Below are 20,101 nucleotides of genomic sequence, written 5' to 3'. Positions count from 1 at the left end.
TTATAGTTGGCAACATACATAGTGATTTAAGGTTTAGGTACAGCCCGATAATCTTTGAGACTAAGGATCATAAGTTTGTAATTTGATCCACTACAGATATCAATATATGATAGAAAATTTCAAATCTAGTGTTAAAATGTAGGTTGTTGAATTGCTTGTGTAATTAATTTGTATGCAATTGTAGCCTTGTAAGACTCAATCTTTTTGATAGCCTAAATAATGCAGATTTTGAAATGACTCGTAAATGGATTCAGGTATCTATTTGACTGTTCAGAGGAACATTACTGGAATAAGTTAGGAAGAAGAACCAGTGTTGCTTAAGTATACATGCATAAATGACAACCACTTTATTACAATGCTTTACTTCTAAACTGAAAGGCTTGTCATTCCACGTGAATGGCCCTACTTCCTTCTCCAATTGTCTCAATGCACAATTTTGGTGAAGGCCCGCAAGATTGGCAGTGAATCATGGTGATTGCTTTCAATAATTTAGACCAAATGGTTTTCCTTGTTTGCAATTTAATTAAGAAAAGCGACAGAAACAAACTAAAGAATGATTCACCTCTTTGGTTTTAAAATTCTCGTATTTGTAACTATTACTTAGAATTGTCGTGATTTACGGTCATTTCTCGCTGATAGACTCTTTAATCAATTAGTTATTAAGTAATGGTCACACTCATCTACACCCCGATATTGCCTAAGCTACCATGAGTATTGTCTAGTGTCTACGTACATAGCATCCAGCTAGTCCTCATTGATTCTTGAAAAGTCTGGTCTTTTCGTTCAGTTAGGCTGAAATTGACAATGAATCAAAAGGCCAGGGGAGACAAAATGAAATTAATATCCTTTGCATTTTCCATGTTTGATATGAATAGTGTTATGAGACGAAATTTTCTGATCAATAATTAGAATTGATCAAAGTTCGCTGCCAGTGCTGAATAGACTTTTGCACCATGGTGTCTGACATTGTAAGATCTTGCAACTCACAGAGGAGAATTGTAGGAGAAATTAGCAATTAAGTACGCACAAATTACAACTTACACCAACTCTTTTTAATGTATTTGCAGGCTCAAAAGATTCAGTCACTAACTACAAATTTGGTGTATAAAAATACGAGGTTAAAAAGCTTCCGGTGGCATGAGTAAAAATATGAGTATCGATATGTTCAAGTGGCAAAATGTGGTGCTTGTTAGCGGGCTTTGAACTTAAGATGAAGAGAAAAATCTATTTCTATCCTAATAAACGTGTACATAGGCATATATTAGCAAAATCCCCAATCAATGGCCTTCGACAATCATCATTAATAATTATTCGAGCTCAACTTTTTGGATTTGACTCCTTTCCAATGGATTTTTTTTTCTATTTCTCATAATGTACGTCTAGATGCATGACATGTGCTTTTATTTATTAGAAAGGAACACGATCATTTAAAATTTAACTAATCTTAACCGTTGTTAACAAATAAAAAAATACATGTCATACATCTCGATGCACTGCGATATGGGAGATAGAACTAGATCTACTTGTTATGTTGGACATAGAATTAGATGTACTCGGAGACCTTGATATACCGGACGTGGGTGGAATTTGAGACCTTGACCAAAGTCCCCAAGTGAAGCGCCAACGGGCATTTAAGGAGACTCCGGTCGATAAAAGAAGCCCGCACACTTGCAATCTCTAGTGCACTGTGCACTTATCCAAGCCCAATATTCCCTGGGGTGCCGACACATTGGTTGTCTTCATATGCCTAATGATCCGCACCCCCTCGGTAGCTTGCATTCTCTCTCCCTACTTTCATCTCTATCAAAGAGCACGAAATTGACCTCCCATGCGCTATACTCAACAAAACCATACACTCTTAGATTACCATCGATATCAACTTGAAGCATGATGTAGATGCTGTTGTATATCGGTCTAGACAGAATTTCTCTCTCACGATTTGAATGAATGGTTATCTTAAACTTGAACCCAAGCTCAAAAGCGTGATTCTCGTAATTTTCCGGTTCAAATTAGAAGTCAAGGTTAGCCAAAACGCCTTCACCAAACTTATTTGATTTGTGGTGAAGAAGGGTTTTTGGTGATTTTTGCTCTGCAAATACACAGCCCAATATCGTTTTCCAAACACAAAGTTGAAAGGCCCATTGATTGGTTAAGTCTTGGACAATCGGTCGACCAACCTAGACGGGCCTATGGCCCTTATTGTTTGACCCACCAAAAGTGCATTAATTGGGTGATTAAAGCTTTGCCAAATGAATTTACCCTTCTTATCAAACAACACCAAGCTATCATTAGGAAGTAGGTTTACAATTTGTTTAATAACCTAATTCAACACTTAAATTTTAATATATTAAGATGTTCAGATGTGTTTGATAGCCAAAAATAGACCATCTAAATTAATTAAATGGCATTGAATTTTCTAGGCAAAATTTGTTCCAAAAAATGAGTAATAAGTTATTTAATTATCACTTAATGTGATATATACTGAAATGTATCAAATTTAGTACTTAACAGTTTAATAACTTAATAGATTCAAATTTTAAATTTTAATTCTTAGTTTTCAATTTTATCATATGCATCCTTAGTCCTATCACGCTCTTGTCAGCGGTACCAGTTTGCCAAGCCACCTTGCCATCAACATCCGCTAAGATCAAGCTTCCATCACTGCCAAAGGTAGGTCTTGGGGTTTTCTCAGACTGGATTTCCAGGTTAGCATACCAAACCCATCGCAAGATGGACTCGGACCGTTGGTTGTCCGTACAGAGCCCGAGAATGAATGCATTGGGAGTGGCATTGAAAAGCAAAGGATAATAGGAACGGTCGCAATGTTTAGCAGTCGATAATTGGCTTTAATACTCACCATATACTCACCGAATGAACCTTGGTTTTATACTAGAATGTTTTTGAGGGAGGAACAGCGGATTGGGATGTGATGAGTAAAGTGAAAAACGCAATAAAAAGTGCCATAGCTTCAGTTTTTTTTTTTTTTTTTGTCGCAACGATAGGATTTCTATAATCTAATCTAGCCTAATTTAGGGGATGAAAAGGAAACTCGATGTGAATAAAAATTCCATCGAAAATGACCACTGAAACCGTCATATATTATAACAAATTTTTGTGGGAAGTCAAGGGCCACTGAAACCGCACCACCAAGCCTTAGAAGACTTGGCAATGAAAGGCCCAGTGGCGCCATAGCCTTGGTTGAAAGAGACATTGTTTCACAAAAAGAGACAGTGCTAGCTATATGAAATGACAACACCATAAATTGGTACGAATTTGTTAGCCCAATGGCTAATGCCACATGTAAAAGACTAGAGGTCCAAGCGAGAACCACAGCTGGCTAAACAAACTATCGAGTAGTTGGCCGACAAGAAGAGGTTTAAATTTTTTTTTGAATACAAGTAAAGAGATCAAATTTTTTAATTTATATTTTTTTTAAAACTTTTTGAAAAAAAAAATTCACCAGCAAGTATAGATGCACTCGTCTAATTTAGTGACGGTTTAGTCATCTCCAAATTCTCCATTTACCCCTTCAAATCCACCTATTCTCAGTGTAAAATAAGAATAGATATAAAATAGATATCATCGGGTCAACAAAAACAAAAACAAAACAAAACAAAAAGGGAGAAAGAACCAACCGCAGTTGGCTCCTATGGTTGTTGAAGCAAAGGTGCCGAAGGGGTAGTGGTCCAGTGGCCGCCGCTGCTGCTGGATGATGTCTTCTGTGTGTATTTTTTTTTTTGGGTTGGTTGGTGGCCTTTATTTTTTATTCTTTATTAAAAAAAGGAATAAAAAGGACTTGCTCTTTTCAATTCATAGGATGTTAAATCCTCCATGTTTTCAATGATCTTTTGATGACCCAAAAGTAGAGGATTAAGAAATGAAAGCAAGTGCTGGAACATACGTAACAGAGTACCAGAAATGATAGTGGCAACTAATTTGAGTATTTGCCATGAGCACTACTTTTTTTTTGTTTTTTGTTTTTTTTAGTATAAGCAGGAGGCATGAAATTCGAAACTTTTTATTTACATTCTCTTTTCTGATACCATCCGACTCATCTCTCCTCTTTCCTTCTCTTCTCCCCATTAGAACTACTTTAGTGGCTACTAGAAATAATTTAGAGTTTCTCTATTATCAAATTCAAAAATTGAATTTTGAACCTAATAGTTATGAATGAGAAAGAGGTGGGAGGTAAAAAAAATAAAAAGTCATCAGTACTACTTTGTTGGTGGTAAACACAATTAGTACACTAGTGGAAGAGTACAATAAAAAATATTATATGTATGCATATTATATGATTTTTTTTTCAAAAGTATGACTAAAAATTCAGGGAAAATTACATATTCGACAAAATTATGTATATAAATTCGTATGTGAGCAATACGAATGTATTTGGAAGATATATTAATGTATCTTTTAAAGATTAGGCTATATTTATACTAATTTAACTCATATCCTTGAGCGTGAGACATTAAATTTATTACAAATTTTATCATCTTATTACTTTTATATGGATAAATCTACAGAATTACATTATATTATATGTCGCCGTTGTTTTGTATATAACCGTGAAGATAAATCGTTATCCTTGTTCAAAATTTTTAATTTTTTTTTTCAAAAATTGAAATACAATTTTTTTTGAAATATATGAAATATCAAATTTTTTTTGAAATATACGTACGAAATACGAATCTTTACCCAACCACCAGCCGACTAATTCATTGATTGACGGACACCCGACATTAGATATTCCAGCGGGCTCACACCTGCTCTCAGTCACTCAATCACTCTGCTCTCTGTTCAAGTATTTGCATTAGAATTTTCCTCGTAATTTTGCTGCACTATAAATTAACTAGCAACACAACCGCCTCGGATGCAGGTGCAGCACCACCTATCAATCATCTATTTGCCTAAAAGGTCCCTCCCTCCACCACCATTTCCTTTGTTCATGGTACTGATTGATCATTAAGGTGGACTGCTCCGCTTAAAATTAGTTAACGGCGATAAATTACTCAACAATGCTTCTCGGAGGTCTCAATTCCAAAGTTGTCGGTGCGGTTATAATGCTGACGGTGGTGGTTGGCGAACTTGCACCCCGTGCAGAGGCCGTAATCGCTTGCGGTCAAGTTACTCATTCCCTGATGCCTTGTACCCGTTACCTCAAGAATGGTGGCTCTGTGCCGGGTCCTTGCTGCGCTGGTGTTAAGGGCCTGGTGGCATGGGCCAGGACCCGCGCCGACCGTCAGCGTGTTTGCTCCTGCCTTAAGGGTGCTTATCCAGGCTATCGTGGTATCAAATTGCCCAACGCTCAGTCTCTCCCTGCCAAGTGCGGAGCCAAGGTTCCTTACAAGATCATCCCGACCATTGACTGCTCCCGGTAAAGTACTCCCATACTGCTACTATCCACCCACTCACCCACCAGTACCACTACCAAGTTATTTCTCTGTAACTCGTAGTCGTCAAACTCGTCATCGAGTTAAGTATCATGCATGGAAGTCCCACTAATTATTCACTTGACTTCGAATTCCGTTTATGCTACACAAGATCAAGTAGTTTTCATCGTCTCTTCATTTTCTTATTATTCCCTTCCCAACAATTGGCAAGAACAAAAGTACTTGTATACTCGTATTGGTGGGAAGGTTGTCTATGTATGAAAACCAATTTGATCTTCTCCCGCCGCAACCACAAATTAGTCTCCAAATATGAGCCAAAAATCACTCTACAACTAACTAAGATGTACCCCTTTTCAAGAAGTGACAAAAAACAAACTGAAATTGATTGAAGATGAATAAGAATATTTCAGAGGACACAACTCTTTTGTCTCTTATTTTCTCAGAAAACGTTGCTTTTTAGACACTTTTTGCTAGATGTACCCCTTTTTTTTAAAAAGGAACTTTTTTCAGATAAACTCCAATGAAGAAGAGAAGAAATACAATGTATGTCTTAGGTGCGTATTTAAATCTAAAATCTGAATCTATTAAATTAATGAATTGTTAAGTATTAAAATAACAAGTTTAAGTATATATTATATCAAATGACAAGTCAATAGTTTATCACTTATTTTTTAAAACAAAATTCAGTGCCACATAATTAAATTTTGGTTATGAAATGTATTTGAACATGTTAAGATCTGAATCCATTAAATTTAAGTACTGAATTGAGTTATCAAACAGGTACTGAAGTCAACTTCAATATTTTCGGAAGCTTAATATAATTAGAGCCAGCCCAATGTTAATGTTTATGTTTATAACGTGAATTAAATTTTCGCTTATCTCAGCTGCTATATTTGCTGTACTATACTGTTGCACTTTGTAATTAGTAGTGTCGGTGCTGTTACTAAGCTGTGCATGTAACTCCTTCCAAAAAAAAAAAAAAATGCTGTGCCTGTAATCAGATGCTCTACTTTAGTTTGAGTGTATATTTTTTCCCTAATTTGTTTAACTATGTTTTAGGGTGACGTGAATCAAGTACCCAACGATACTAGATTGCCGGTTACTACGTACGACGACGATAGCCACCAGCTTCAGCTTCAATGTCTACCAGCGAATAATAAGAGTTATGAATTGTACGTAAGAAGGTGTCCCATTGGGATCGGATCGGATCTTTGTTTCCCCCATTTTTAGTTTTGCAATCTGTGTGTATCGTATTCAATGCACAGTGTTACGTGGTAAAAAAGGGTTAAACTACATTATCATGGAGACTTGACATTAGGTTGTAGCTAGGATTTGAACTTGACTGTGAGCTCGTTTGGATTGCTATTTGTTAAAAAATGTACGGTTGCGATTTGATATATGTGAAATAAAAAAGTGATTAAAAAATGTGTTTATAAAAAATATAAAAAAATTTTTATAAAAAATGACAATCCAAACAAAGTAGTACAAAGTTAGAACTCGCTGAATTAGCGCTACGTGCAATTAGAGCTCTATTTTTTACATTCTTGTGCTTGGTCGTCTAGCCCTTTACATACAAATCATCTTTGTATATATGGGGAACACATTAGCAAATTCCCAATCAATTGTCTTCGACAATCATCATGAATAATGATTCAAAGTCCTCTTTTTTTTTTAACTCCACAGGCAAATTGTTAAGAACTTGTAACATGGTTGCCAACTTGCAATAAACAAATGTCAATAAACTGCTATTACAGATAAAATGGGTAACCCAACCAAACATTGTGATTAATCTTTAATGTCACCGGGTTCATGGAAATACATGATTGCACTAGAATTATATGGAGAAAAATCCCTTCACTTAAATCCAAAGATCCATACTCTTGAATGATCTGAACCTTTATGTATTACATTGGACAAAGAACTAGATCTCCTTGGCGATCTTGATGTACCCGACATGAGCGGAATTCGAGACCTTGACCAGAGTACCCAGTTCAGGCACCTACAAGCATTTAGACGACTCCACCCGGTAAAAGAAGCCCACACACTTGCAATCTTTAGAGCACCGATCCTTGCACTGGGAGAGCCTTAGGGGCCCATTTCCTTCATTGTAAGCACTGGTAAAGTGTTCCACCCATCAACTTTGTAATAGCCCACATTGGATCCTCCCTTGCATGGTGGTAGCATTGGTGGTGCACAACTCTTGCTCCAGCCCAACAGGCCTTGGGGCTTCGGGCACGCGACACACTGGTCGTCTTCACATACGCCTAATGATCCACACCTCCTCGGTAGCTTGCATTCGCTCTCCCTACCTTCATCTCTGTCAAAGAGCACGAACGTGACCTCCCACGCGCTATAGTCAACGTGTTCATCGTAGATGTACATCCTTAGATTACCGTCGATGTCAACTCGAAGCATGGTGTAGGTGCTGTTGTATTTGGGCCTAGACAAAATATACGTCCCAAAGCTAGGAGAATTGGTCATGTTAAACTTGAAACCAAGCTCGAAAGCATGATTCTCATCGTTCTCTGGCTCACAATAGAATTCAAGATTCGCCAAAGCCCCTCTACCGTTGCCAAACTCATCCGATTTGTAGTAAAGAAGGGGTTTTGGTGAATTCTTGCTCTGATAATACATAGCCCAATATCGTTTTTTCATCACGAAGCTGTATGGCCCGTTGTCAGGCTCGATCGGGGACAATCGGCTAACGAGCCTAGACGGGCCTGTGGCCCTTATTGTTTGACCCACCAAAATTGTATCAGTTGGGTGAGCAAAACTTTGCCAAATGAACTTGCCCTTGTCATCGTACAACACCAAGTTACCATTAGGACGGAGGCTTAGCCCTACCACACCCTTGTCGGCTGTACCGGTTTGCCAAGCCACCGTGCCATCAACATCGGCCAAGACCAAGTTTCCATCCCTACCGAAGGTTAGAGTTGCATTTTCACGGACTGGGCTTCCACGGTTGGCATCCCAAACCCATCGCATGATGGACTCGGACCGTGGGGTGGCCCATACGGAGCCCGAGGATAAATGCATTTGGGGTGGCATTGTAGATACAAAGCTGAAAAGGAAAGGTGGCAATACTTAGCACTCGATAATTAGCTTCGTAATCCACTATATAATCACCAAATGAACCTTGGTTTATGTACTTGAACGTTCTTGAGGGAGGAACAACGGATTGGGATGTGATGAGAAAAGTGAACAGAGCAATAGAAAATGCAATAGCTTTCGTTGAATAAGACGGCATCGTTTAGGTGGCTAGAAATATCATCATATGACAGCACTGAAAAAAGTGGGGTTTTCTTTGGGAAGCCAATGGCTACTGAGAATGGAAACCAAAAGGGGTATGGAGTCTATTTATGGTAGGAGTTACTATAATCTGAAAGACTATGAAGAGGTGGCTTTGCACGGGACCGTGGATATCTCTTTCCGTGGATTCTGATGGTATTTGAACGGCAAAGAGTTAAGACTAACTATATCTTAATGATGCTGTAAATTTTGAATGAATCATCATATCTTTTGACAATTCAATTCATTGATGAGACTTATATTATTATACAGAGCGAATCCAATAAGCTAAAACTGCATATGGTAGTAATAACTAACAAAATGACTCAATATCGTGCGAACTACAGTTAATATAAGTGAACCGTGATGAAGCTTTGCTGTTTCATTACCGACAAAGAAACATGTGGGAAGGTGTTTCTATTATGAGGCTATGTATCTAATTTCAATCTACATAAATATTAGAATTTGTACTGCCACTACAACAAAAATTGCCTTTAGCGGCATTTAAAAGTGTTAGTATAGATAATCTAACCTGACACTTTATCTATCCTCACACCTAGGGTGAGTGTTGTCCCTTCCAATGTGGGGATAGACTTGTACTATTCAATGTGTTAGGAAAACTATGCTATTATAGTATCCCATCTGCCAACAAAAATCTCTTTTCTTAACAATCAAAAGTGTCAGGATATTGTCGAAGTTGTTGAGCTATGCTGACACTATTAACTGCCAGGAGTTTTTTTTTTTTTTTTTTAAATAAAGAAGCAACCTGGTTGTGTTCCCTGCTATACATTCCGTCAATCAGATACCCAAAGGACTTGTAAAATTATCCCAAAGAACAGAATGCATGTAGTAATTTAAAAGCAAAAATCAATGCTCAAATATCATTTGTTGAACTAAAATCAGCAACAAGTACTAACATAGCTAATCAAAAGCCAAAACCAACACCAGCTAATGTAACTAATTATCTACACTGTCAGTATATAACAACCAAAACCAATATTTAAAGTCCCAAATAGAAGTTCCTTTATCTCTGGAACCTTGGTGCTCAATGCGTTGTTAAGCAAAGTCTTGAACAGGAGCAGAAAGCTTTAGTTCATGTACAGCTTGGAAGTAATCTGCGGCTGCTTGTTTCAAGCCTTGAGACTTGGATAGCACTCCAAGAAGGAACCACGCATGGTGGTTTGTCGGCTCTAGTTAGAGAGCAGTCATCAACAAGCTTCTTGCAATAGGAAGATTCTGTCTACCCAATTTTATCAGCACTCCAGCACTTGAGACAATGCTTGGTACATAATTTGGCTCTATGGAGAGTGAAACTGAGAATGCAACAAGAGCTTCCTTGTATTGTTCTTGAGTTTCAAATGATTTACCTGCAGATATAAACGCATCTTGTGATAATCAAAGGATATGAATAAACGCATCTTACTTTTTTTTTTTAATTCTCGCAACTTCTTTTAAAATTATACATCATCTTACATGTTCTGAATCACTTATTAAATGTTGTTATTTCTGGAATTGGTTAAGCGAAATCCCAGCTAACCACTTTGTCAGTCACTTAAATAAAGCAGGGGATTTAATTGAACAGAAGGAAAGAAGAAAAGTGCGGTAACACTTCCAATAAGGACACCATATCAATTTCCAAAAGACAAAAGTAAAAAGACTATAATTCAGAGTACAGAATAATTGCATTGGAACGCCCTGAGTTAACCTTTTCTGAAATGGCATTAACCAAACATGTATCAAGATAGTATGAACTTAGACAAAAGCAAATAATCATCTGCAACAACAAAACAATGCATCATTAAACAAATATTGTTGTGAATCCAATTGTATCGTTTTGTTGCCTTTATGATGGCCTGTTCTTGTACTACATATATATGTTTGAAATAAAGTGGTTTATTTTATTTTATTTTATTTTCTGTTGGATTCCAAGTTCGTTTTCCTCTGATTGTCTTAAATAAGCATTGGTGCTCGAGAACTATTTGGTACACTTGATTGCCTATATTTCAGGTGTGAGATTTTGGTTTATCTCTGCTTTCCATTCAAATAAGCATGTTGATTCACCTGCTCCTGCATAGTGGCATTGCATCTATGCACGGGCTTTTTCTAGAAAAGAAGATGACCATTCTACTTCTTTTATAATCTCAAGCAATAAGTACACATCTTTCTGGAGAAAGTTAGTAGTTACTCATTGGGTCTAAAGAACACGAAACGTATGGAAAATTGATCACGAGATAGCAAGACAGTTCAAAATCAAAGTAAAAGTCAAACTTCGAGTGGCCACATTTCTCAAAAGAAATTAAAATCTTTTATAGTTCCAACTAATTACGTGTTCATATATGCACCGAATAATATTGTATAAGGAAAACGAAGCAGTGACAAACCTAAGGAAAACGTACCCTTCTTGGCAATTGAAGGAAAGAACGAGGGGGAGAAGCCCAATGGCCACCACCCCAGTGAGCTGGGAACCTGACGATGAGTGGGAACTCATCAACGATGACGGTTTCGTCTACAAACACAGGAAACGTCCTCGTGTCGACCTTCCTTCCTCTACTTCGGCACCGGGACTATCGGATCCGGCCGTTGAAGAGCAGAACCGCCGGCAAAGGAAGAAAAGAGCTCTTCTCAAGCTCAAACACAAGTACCAACAAGAGATCGAACAGTGGGTACATTTGTCGAACACCTTGAAGGATATGCAGCAAAAATCCCCAATTGTTATTAGTCAGCAGCAAAAATATCGACAACCCGATGACGCTGCTACGTCGTCTTACCGAGTCACAACGATTTCCCCAGTCCCTCCGGAACAATCGTCGGACTCCGCTTGCCAGCATCTTGTCAATGAACTTCTCTTGTAGACGGAAGCCCAAAAATCTATAATTGGAGATGTAGCAAGGCTGTGCGATGTGGCCGAAGCCTTGTGTAGCGCAACAGAGGAGAATTTTACGAAATCCTTCACCGAGCTGCCGGTATGGGCGTTGAAGCCGCATGAGCTGATGACGTCACTCTACGAAGATTGATTTAGTTCAGGAGTAAAATGTCTTTTTAAAGTTCCTTCTTCTACTCTATTACAGACTTCTCTGAGATCCAGGAAGGCCGAAAGGAGGGAGATGACCAAGAAACCCTTGGGTTGGGCACTTGTCCATAGCTGCTCTTTTGGATGGAAAAAATACAATCAAAAACGCCATGCCATGGGCCTTCTCACTCCAGAAATTATGTGAAATTTTAAAGAGATTCGAGTTGTATAATATCACTGGTTTGATTGCTATCCTTTCTGATTAAAAAAAAGGAAAGAACGAGAAGAAAGAGAAGACTATGGAATAATTTAAATGAGAAAGAAAAAGGAAGGATGCGATGAGGGATTGGAGATTGGAGAGCCAGAGGAAGAAAGGACAGCAAGAGCGGCAGAGGAGAAAACAAGAGGTGAACTTGTGTTTGCCCTACTTAGGGAAGAGAAGAAAAAGGAACACGTGCACCTCACATGAGTATGACGAAAAAACTTGTGAACAGTAACATTTTTTCAAGTGTCATAATAAGTAGTCTAAAGACACATTATTATTCTTATATCAGATAAAATTAAAAAAATTAAACTATATATTATTGAGTTGATAATAAGTGTCATAATAGAGGTACTATAATGACAAAAACCAACAAATGTCCTTATAGACATGTCAGGAAAAGCCATTTTTGTTGTAGTGTGCTGAAAAACCTAACAATAAAATTTTCTTGTTATAACTTTGTCACACGAGTTTGTACACAACACATTGTCTGAATGTTGAAATACTAAGAATGAATGTCTTTTTGAAAAATTAAAAATTCTGAGAGAAAAATGATTTCTCTACGCGCGACTATATAAATGTGTCGCAAAAACGTAGGGTTTCCCTGTTAATTCCAACCCTTGAATCCGGAATATGTGATAAGCTCAGTAAATGTTGTCAGAGGTCGACTGAATTACTTAGTCAGAAGAGCTCAGAAGCACAAGATTGTCAACAATTGCACTATAAATAATTTCCTCGATAGATAGATTCTCAATAATATCACGAAGCTGGGAATGAGCCCATAGATTAAAATCTTATTTCTATCTTTATAGCTGGCAAAAGCGAGGAGTTGAATTGAATGCACCACTTGTACAAAATTGTCTGCCTGCATCAAGAAGGATGAAATGATCAAAGATGCACAGCATTGACAGAAGAAGTATACTTACATTTATTTATCTTGTAGCTGTAGTAGTGGTAGTGATGGTTTGCGGAAAACCATTAATGTCACGATCACATGATAAGAAGAATGACTCAACCAAAGATTACTTGCACTTTTGGACCAGATGACTAGAAAACTTTCTTATTGTATATTTTATTGGTACGCTTTGGCAAAATGTTCAAACCTTACAAATTAAGATACCCTTTACGATTAATTTCTAGACATCACCATGACATTTTTAATTATATGACGAGGTATTTTTGTCCAAGATTGAGATTACACATATGAGATTGACAAAACAAACAGAAGATAAGTGTTGTACTAAACTTCCCAATCGAGACGCTTAATTTTAATATAATCAATCAGCAAATTTGATTGATCAAAGAATAACATCCTTTAAAAAAAAAAAGACAATTTCAAAGATTAACACTGGGAAGCTGGCAGGATAAATAGCTTGGATCTTTCGTGGTTTGGACGGCCAGCCCATTAAAGAAACAAGTTGCACCACTTGACCGAAATTGAGCCCAATAAGCACTAAAAGCATAGCTTGCATGTAGGACCGACCAATTGGGCTTGTAACACTTTCCACCAGGCCGAATCGCTTGACAGGTACGATTATCTTGTCCACAAGCAAAATTCAGCTCACTCCCCAATTGGTTCCAACTTGCTCCTTTAGCTACCACGCACCAAAGTTTCCCCTTGTAAGGCTTGTTGTTTGAAGGCTGCGGTAATGGACTGTAGGTTGAATCTGGTGTGTGGCCGGACAAATCTATGTCGTACACACTCGTTCCATTCGGGTACAATAGCCCAAAATGTCGCTCTGTGCCTGCACCAGGCTTTAGATTTTCGTTGTATAAAGCGAAGATATTGACCGAAATGTTCACACCCGGCCTGGCCGGTGTTCCTGCCAAAGGCATGGCCGTGAATTTTTTCACCACATTCCGGTTGTATGTAGCTGCATTGTAAATGCTGGCTCCAATTTGATCAATATCGCCACCATTGGGCCAACCTGTTTCCGCAATGAACAAGGGAATACTCGGGTACCCGAGTTTCTTCATGGCAAACACTACCGAATCGAGCATTTGGTCCAACAAGTTATTATAGACCAAGCCCGAGACTGGATCTTTGAACGTTTTGTTTTGGGCCGCTAACAATGCGTAGCCAAGGCTAACGGTGTTGGGCTTTGATACCCACTCAAAGTAAGGGTACAAGTCAACGAAGAAGAATGAGTTGGTCTGATTCAAGAACTGCAACAATGGTTTCATAACCTTGCCTGCAATGTCAGACCGAAACGTGCCATTGGAAGGTAAAAGCACAGAAGATTCCAACATGTCAATTGCTAGTGGGGTTCCGACTTTAACGTTGGAGAGACCGAGAGTTTTCACAGATTGATGGATTCTCTTTATGGCTGGAACGAGATAAAACCATAATGGTTTGAAGTAGTAACTCAAAACCTCGTTACCTACTAGGATGTAACGAATCATGGCCCGAGGATAGTAAGGGATCACATTGTTTTGGACCCATTGGTTTGCTAGAGTTTGGTTGGATGAAATGTTGATGATGAGCTCATTTGGGACCATGACTGTGATATAGAGCTTGCTACCAATGAGGGCATTGAGAATCTTTGGATTTGCATCATAGAGTTTGACCTGTGTGGCATTGAGTTTCTGGAGGAGTTGCACAGATTTTGATGGAGTTGGGAGGTTGTTCCCCAGTTGGCCATAGCATACTCCAACTTGATTGATTTGTGCAGCAGCATTTGATGAAGAAGAACCAAAGGCTAACAGATAAAAGAGATATACAGCTAGTAAAGCCATACACTTGGAGAATTGGAGACTTGAGATGGGATTTAAATTGAAGGACAAGAATTGTTGTCTATAGACAAGTGATCTTGCTCATGTTCTGCAATAGGATTAAAACCAAATGCTGAAATGAAGAGCAACGAAATGAAGGCAGGGAAAAGACTCAAATCGAGAGAAGCAAAGAGAAATCAGGTTTTGGCCCTTGGTGAATTGATTCTAGCCCTGATAAAGGAGAATTCTGAATCCTATAATGGATCACAGATCTGGCTGCAGCTTATAACTAAAAAGAAAGTCAAATGCAAATCGCAAGAATCATACTTTCTTCTTCCCTTTTTTCTTTTGAATACAAGAATCATACTTTAACATGGTATAGAGAGAAAATAATGGCATGTGAAATTGCAGTGTGATTTGCGTCTCTTCTTTGACTCGCATCTTCTTTTTTATTTGAATTTTTTTTTTTTCTATTTTGGTAGCAAGTGCCAGTGGGAGTCCATGTGACATGAACTAATATAAATAAATAAAGGATCATGATAAATCTTCGATTCATTATCAATCTGAGAAAATATGTTTACACAACCAAGTTTAGCTCGATGCACGACACAAACAGTTGTCGAATTCTACACTAAACAGGTTAGCTAAATTTTTTCTACACTAGCAATGAAATTTTTTTTGTACAATAGGTGCACAGGCATGTCAAGTGAATGAACAGAATTTGAAATTTAAAAAGAGATTATGTGTCATACATTTTGACCTAACCTAAAAAAATTCTTTACAATTTCAATATAAGAAATACTTATTTTAGTTATTATAACACATGCAGTAAAATCTATACCTACTCATGTAAAGATGTTTTTTCACTAATGTTATGTAAAAGATTAATCCATATTTTCATATCCTCAAAAATTTTTCAATTTTCTTTCTCTTTGTTATGTAAGAGATCAGTATGTAAAACTAATCTCTTAAAATCCAATTAGAGGCTAAGAATATATTATTCCAGACCACCAATATAAACAAAGAATTATCCACCGAGTATATTGATAATAATGTAATTATTGTAGTATGACAACTTAGGCACAATTTAAACAAAATCTCTAGTTAAAAAAAATGCTCTTTACTGCCTCCATTTTTGGTTTTTTTTTTTCCTTTATCTTTTTCTTTTGTGCTATTAATAAATGCACTTTTCAGAAGGAGTTGGTCAGGAATAAAGAAAAATAAAATTGGAAAATGATATATCGAGACTTGGATGATCTCAGTCTGAAATGAGCTATAGAGACCCTTAAATTGCATCTGTTTTCCCTTCTGCGTCCACATTGTTATTCACAAAACTCACTTTATCCCCCTCCTTATTTTCTTTCTTTCCAACGGGCAATTGGCAGATGACTCTTGTTTATCACACTATGAATTCAGCTAGTGAGACACTTAAGGAAAATGAAATCAGTAGTATTTCTCAAAAAACTTCAGACACTCCTCAAACTTCATATAATGCAAAGGAGGCGAAGAAGTATTTGAAATTTTTTTGAAAAATGCTAATATCATTTCCTGACACTTAATTGTATTTGATTTCCATTTTGCATCCACGCTTTAGTTTCACAAAATTCACTTTGTCTCCCACCTCATTGTTTAATCTTTCCAACTGGGCAATTGGAATATGAACTCGGTCTAAAGACAAATGTTGCATCCTAACCCCTCCACCTTCCCCGCAATAAAGATCTCCAACCGTTGAGTATGAAAAGTATGAAAAGTAAAAGCATCAACTCTCTTGCCATCGGCAATAGGAATTCTTGATATAGCTAATGCTATATTTACATGTGCAGCAACAAATATTGTACTTTTTGACCTATTTAAGAGTCCCTCAAGTGGAATTTTAAGCATTCATTTTGGAGTACTAATTTCAGCGTGGCTGCTGACAACCTTTCCGTCATCGATGAATAACAATAGGATGTTAGGGTGTTACAAGAAGTATGTAATTAGGCAGAGGAGCCATTGGTGTTATTTGCAGTATTTTTTTTTTCTCCCACGAAACTTGAAGAAAGTCAAATTTAAAAGCTGGAGAGGTTTTAGCCTGGTGGTTAGAATTGAGATCTTTTATAGGTTCTGGATTCTAATTCCCTTACCTCGTCCTCGTTGCTTAAATTTCATCTTTCCGTTGTTGGGAAAAAAAAAAGATAGTCAAATTAAACGGACAAGAGGATTAAACTACAATGGGTAAAAAATAAAAAAAAAGTCAAATTTAATGGAGAAAGAGGATTAAACTACAAAGGGCAATTGTTAGGGGCATGTGGAATTGCATTGTTATTGTGTCTTCTTTTATTTTAATCAATTCTTTTTTATGAGTAGTTGGTACCTTAGCGAGAAATCCATGTGACACGAAGACTAGCATAAACCATTGAAGCATCAATATTTTTATACTCACAAAATTTGACATTTTCTTTATGGTAGACAATTGCTGACTTCGCTTTGTAGAAATAAATCTGTCAGAATCTAATTAAGAGCCAGGAGATATCACTATAGCCAGCAAGTGTAGACAAAGAGTTGTCCAAAGAGTATATTCATAATTAATGTAATAATTGTAATATGACAACCATAACATAAGTTGTTAAGGTATATTTACAATATTTTTTTTAGTGCAAATGGGTAGGTTCGAATTCAGAAACTCTTACTTATATTCTCTCCTCCGTCATAATCCATTTTATTGTCTGCTTTTTTCCTTAACTTTTGTCTTATTAACAATTTTTTTCAGAAGGATTTGGTCAGGAATCGAGACCAAAGTTCTAAAAAGAGACACCGAAATCTGAATCACATTCCAAAATAAGCTAAAGAGTCTCGCTCGAGTCACATTTGATTTTCTTTTGCAGATACATTTGCTTTTTAAACAGAAATTGCCTTCCCTCGATGATATTGCAGCACAAACAACTCCACCTTCCCCGCCATAAAGCTCTCCAGAAGTTGAGTAATTATCAAGGGGTCAGACAAGAAAAAAGATTGAAAACGTTGTAATTGCATGTGCAACGATAAATTATATTCATTTTGACGAGACCAAAGCATTCACTTTTGACAATTTCAGCACTTCCACAAACTTTCCATCATCGATGAATGAAAGTAATATAATGTGATGCAAAAAAAATTGTTGGTATTACTCAATCCTATCATTGTATATTTTTCTAATACTACCCTTGTAAAAGGAAATTCTAAAATTGCCACTGACACCGACATTTTATTTTCTTATTCTCCATAGAACATTCAAATTCTATCTTAAAAATTTTCGGTTATATACATTGTTGTCCTTACGTATATTCTCACTGTAGGCACAGAAATATGTTAGATAATAGCTTTACTTTAAGTGTGCCTTAGGGGTGTAATTTAATTAAACTATTCAACCTGGACTCGCGAGTAGCTCGATTGAAAATTTGACTCGAACTTGGCATGGACCGAATTTTTGTCGAATTTGAACTAATTGATAAAGTATTCGAGTTGAGCACGAGTAACAAAAATCAAAACTCGAACTCGGCGTTGATCGAGTTTGAGTCGAGATCCAACTATTCGATTTGAACACGAGTAGTGTCTGGCGCAACAAATCTATGTCATAAACAATTGTTCCATTCGGGTATAATAACCCAAAATGGCGCTCGGTACCTGGACCGGGCTTTTGATTTTCAGTATACAAAGCGGAGACACTGACTGAAATGTTTGGACCTGGTCTGGCCGGCGTTCCTATGGAAGGCATAGCCGTGAATTTTTTGACCACATTCTGGTTATATGTGGCAGCGTTATAAATGCTAGCTCCAATTTAATCCATATCACCACCACCACGCCAGCCTGTTTCAGCAATGAATAGCGGAACAGTTGGATTCCCGAGTTTCTGCATGTCAAAAATGACCGAATCAAGAATTTTTAGCAAGAATTTTCACAAACAACACCTAAGCGAACCCCACAAGTACAATCAAAAGTCAATTGCTGACTTCTGGCTGCACCCATGAAACTTAAGTGGTACTCACGCACACTCTAACTAACCCGAATCAAGAATTTGGTCCAGCCAGTTAGTGTCGTCAAGCCCGAGACCGGATCCTTGAAGGTAATATTTCGGCTTTTAGCAATGCATAGTCGAGGTTAATGCTGTTGGGCTTCGATACCCAGTCGAAAAAAGGGTACACATCTATGAACAAATATGACTTCAAGTCTGATTCAAGAAATGTAACATTGGAATCATGGCTTCGTCTGAAATGTCAGACCTGAACGTGCCATTGGAGGTAGAAGAAACGAAGACTCCATAACATCCATGCCTAGTGGGGTTCCAACTTTAACGTTGTTGAGACCAAAAGTTTTTCACTGATTGATTGATCTTCTTCCTGGCTGGGACAAGATAAAACCATATTGGTTTGCATAAATTACTTAAAACTCCATTTCCTACTAGGATGTAACGGATCATTGAAAGAGGATAGTAAGGGACCACGTTGTTTTGGACCCATTGATCAGCTAGAGTTTGATTGGATGAAATATTGATAATGAGATCATTTGGGACCATAACTAAGATTTGGAGCTTGCTACCTTTGAGGGCATTGAGAATCTTTTGATCTGGATTGTAGAGTTTGATTTGTGTGGCATTGAGTTTTTGGAGAAGTTGTGTTGTTTTTGGTGGAGTTGGGAGGTTGTTTCCCATAGTGCCACAGCATACCCCACTATGATGTGTGCCATTTGCATCTCCTATGAGGAAAAACAAAGGCTAAGAGAGAAAACAGCAGATACTGAGCAAGTAAAACCATATGGTACATTCTTGGACTGGATTTAGAGAATTTGAAACGGGATTTTAAGATGCAAAACAGAAATTTTATAGATAGACAAGTCTTGCTCGAATTCTATAATAGGCAAGAGAGACTGGATTCAGGAGGATAAAATGATAAAGTCAAGTTTTGAGATCAAAGAGCAAAATGATTCATAAATCCTAATTGCATATCAGAGTTGAAGAAATTCGAACTCAATGGACTTATCAAATTTCAAAGTGAAATTGACATTGGCACAAGCAATGGTAGAGCGATTATATCTTTTTCTGACTTTCCTCTATTTTTTTTTTTTATAGTAGTTGGTAGCATCGGGAGCAAATCCAACTAAAACAAATTATTGGAGGATCGATATTTTTATTTACATCCACTTGACATGAACCAACATAAATAATCCAAGGACACTTCTAAGATTAATTTTTTTTAAAAGTAAACTTGCTTCTTTTATTGATAATCCCAAGAATTTCCACCAGTTGGTTACACTGAAACGCACCACACAAGGTTACTGCTAAGATTAATTTTTTATACACTTCCACTGTAAGAACGTACTCTCAAGATTAATTGTCTTACGTACTATCACTCTAAGAACATCTTTAGAGAAGTAGTTTGAGGGTTAAACATATAATCCTTGTTGAATACTACAAATTATTCTTGC

General features: G+C 37.2%; 2 protein-coding genes, 1 long non-coding RNA gene and 2 pseudogenes across 3 annotated transcripts; 1 reads left to right on the top strand and 4 right to left on the bottom strand.

Annotated features, from left to right (window-relative positions):
* Positions 1-5,015: 5,015 nt before the first annotated feature.
* Positions 5,016-5,378, top strand: LOC113731075 (non-specific lipid-transfer protein 1-like). The gene has a single exon (XM_027256133.2). It carries the CDS (start codon positions 5,016-5,018, stop codon positions 5,376-5,378), a length of 363 nt encoding a protein of 120 aa, XP_027111934.2.
* Positions 5,379-7,004: 1,626 nt separating this feature from the next.
* Positions 7,005-8,836, bottom strand: LOC113728608 (epidermis-specific secreted glycoprotein EP1-like; annotated as a pseudogene).
* A 695-nt stretch (positions 8,837-9,531) lies between these two features.
* On the bottom strand, positions 9,532-12,142 carry LOC140036676 (uncharacterized). The gene is made up of 2 exons (XR_011840231.1): positions 11,075-12,142; positions 9,532-10,045 (listed from the first exon to the last, which is right to left on the bottom strand). It is a non-coding gene; the product is annotated as an uncharacterized lncRNA (long non-coding RNA).
* Positions 12,143-13,185: 1,043 nt separating this feature from the next.
* Positions 13,186-14,982, bottom strand: LOC113729748 (probable glucan endo-1,3-beta-glucosidase A6). Its single transcript, XM_027253991.2, has one exon. It carries the CDS (start codon positions 14,684-14,686, stop codon positions 13,286-13,288), a length of 1,401 nt encoding a protein of 466 aa, XP_027109792.1. The 5' UTR covers positions 14,687-14,982; the 3' UTR covers positions 13,186-13,285.
* Positions 14,983-17,016: 2,034 nt separating this feature from the next.
* LOC113728607 (probable glucan endo-1,3-beta-glucosidase A6) lies at positions 17,017-19,328 on the bottom strand (annotated as a pseudogene).
* Between the last annotated feature and the right edge of the window lie 773 nt (positions 19,329-20,101).

This window comes from Coffea arabica, chromosome 2e (genome assembly GCF_036785885.1).
Source record: "Coffea arabica cultivar ET-39 chromosome 2e, Coffea Arabica ET-39 HiFi, whole genome shotgun sequence".
NCBI classification, from domain to species: domain Eukaryota; kingdom Viridiplantae; phylum Streptophyta; class Magnoliopsida; order Gentianales; family Rubiaceae; genus Coffea; species Coffea arabica.
This window is presented reverse-complemented; position numbering and strand designations above follow the sequence as displayed.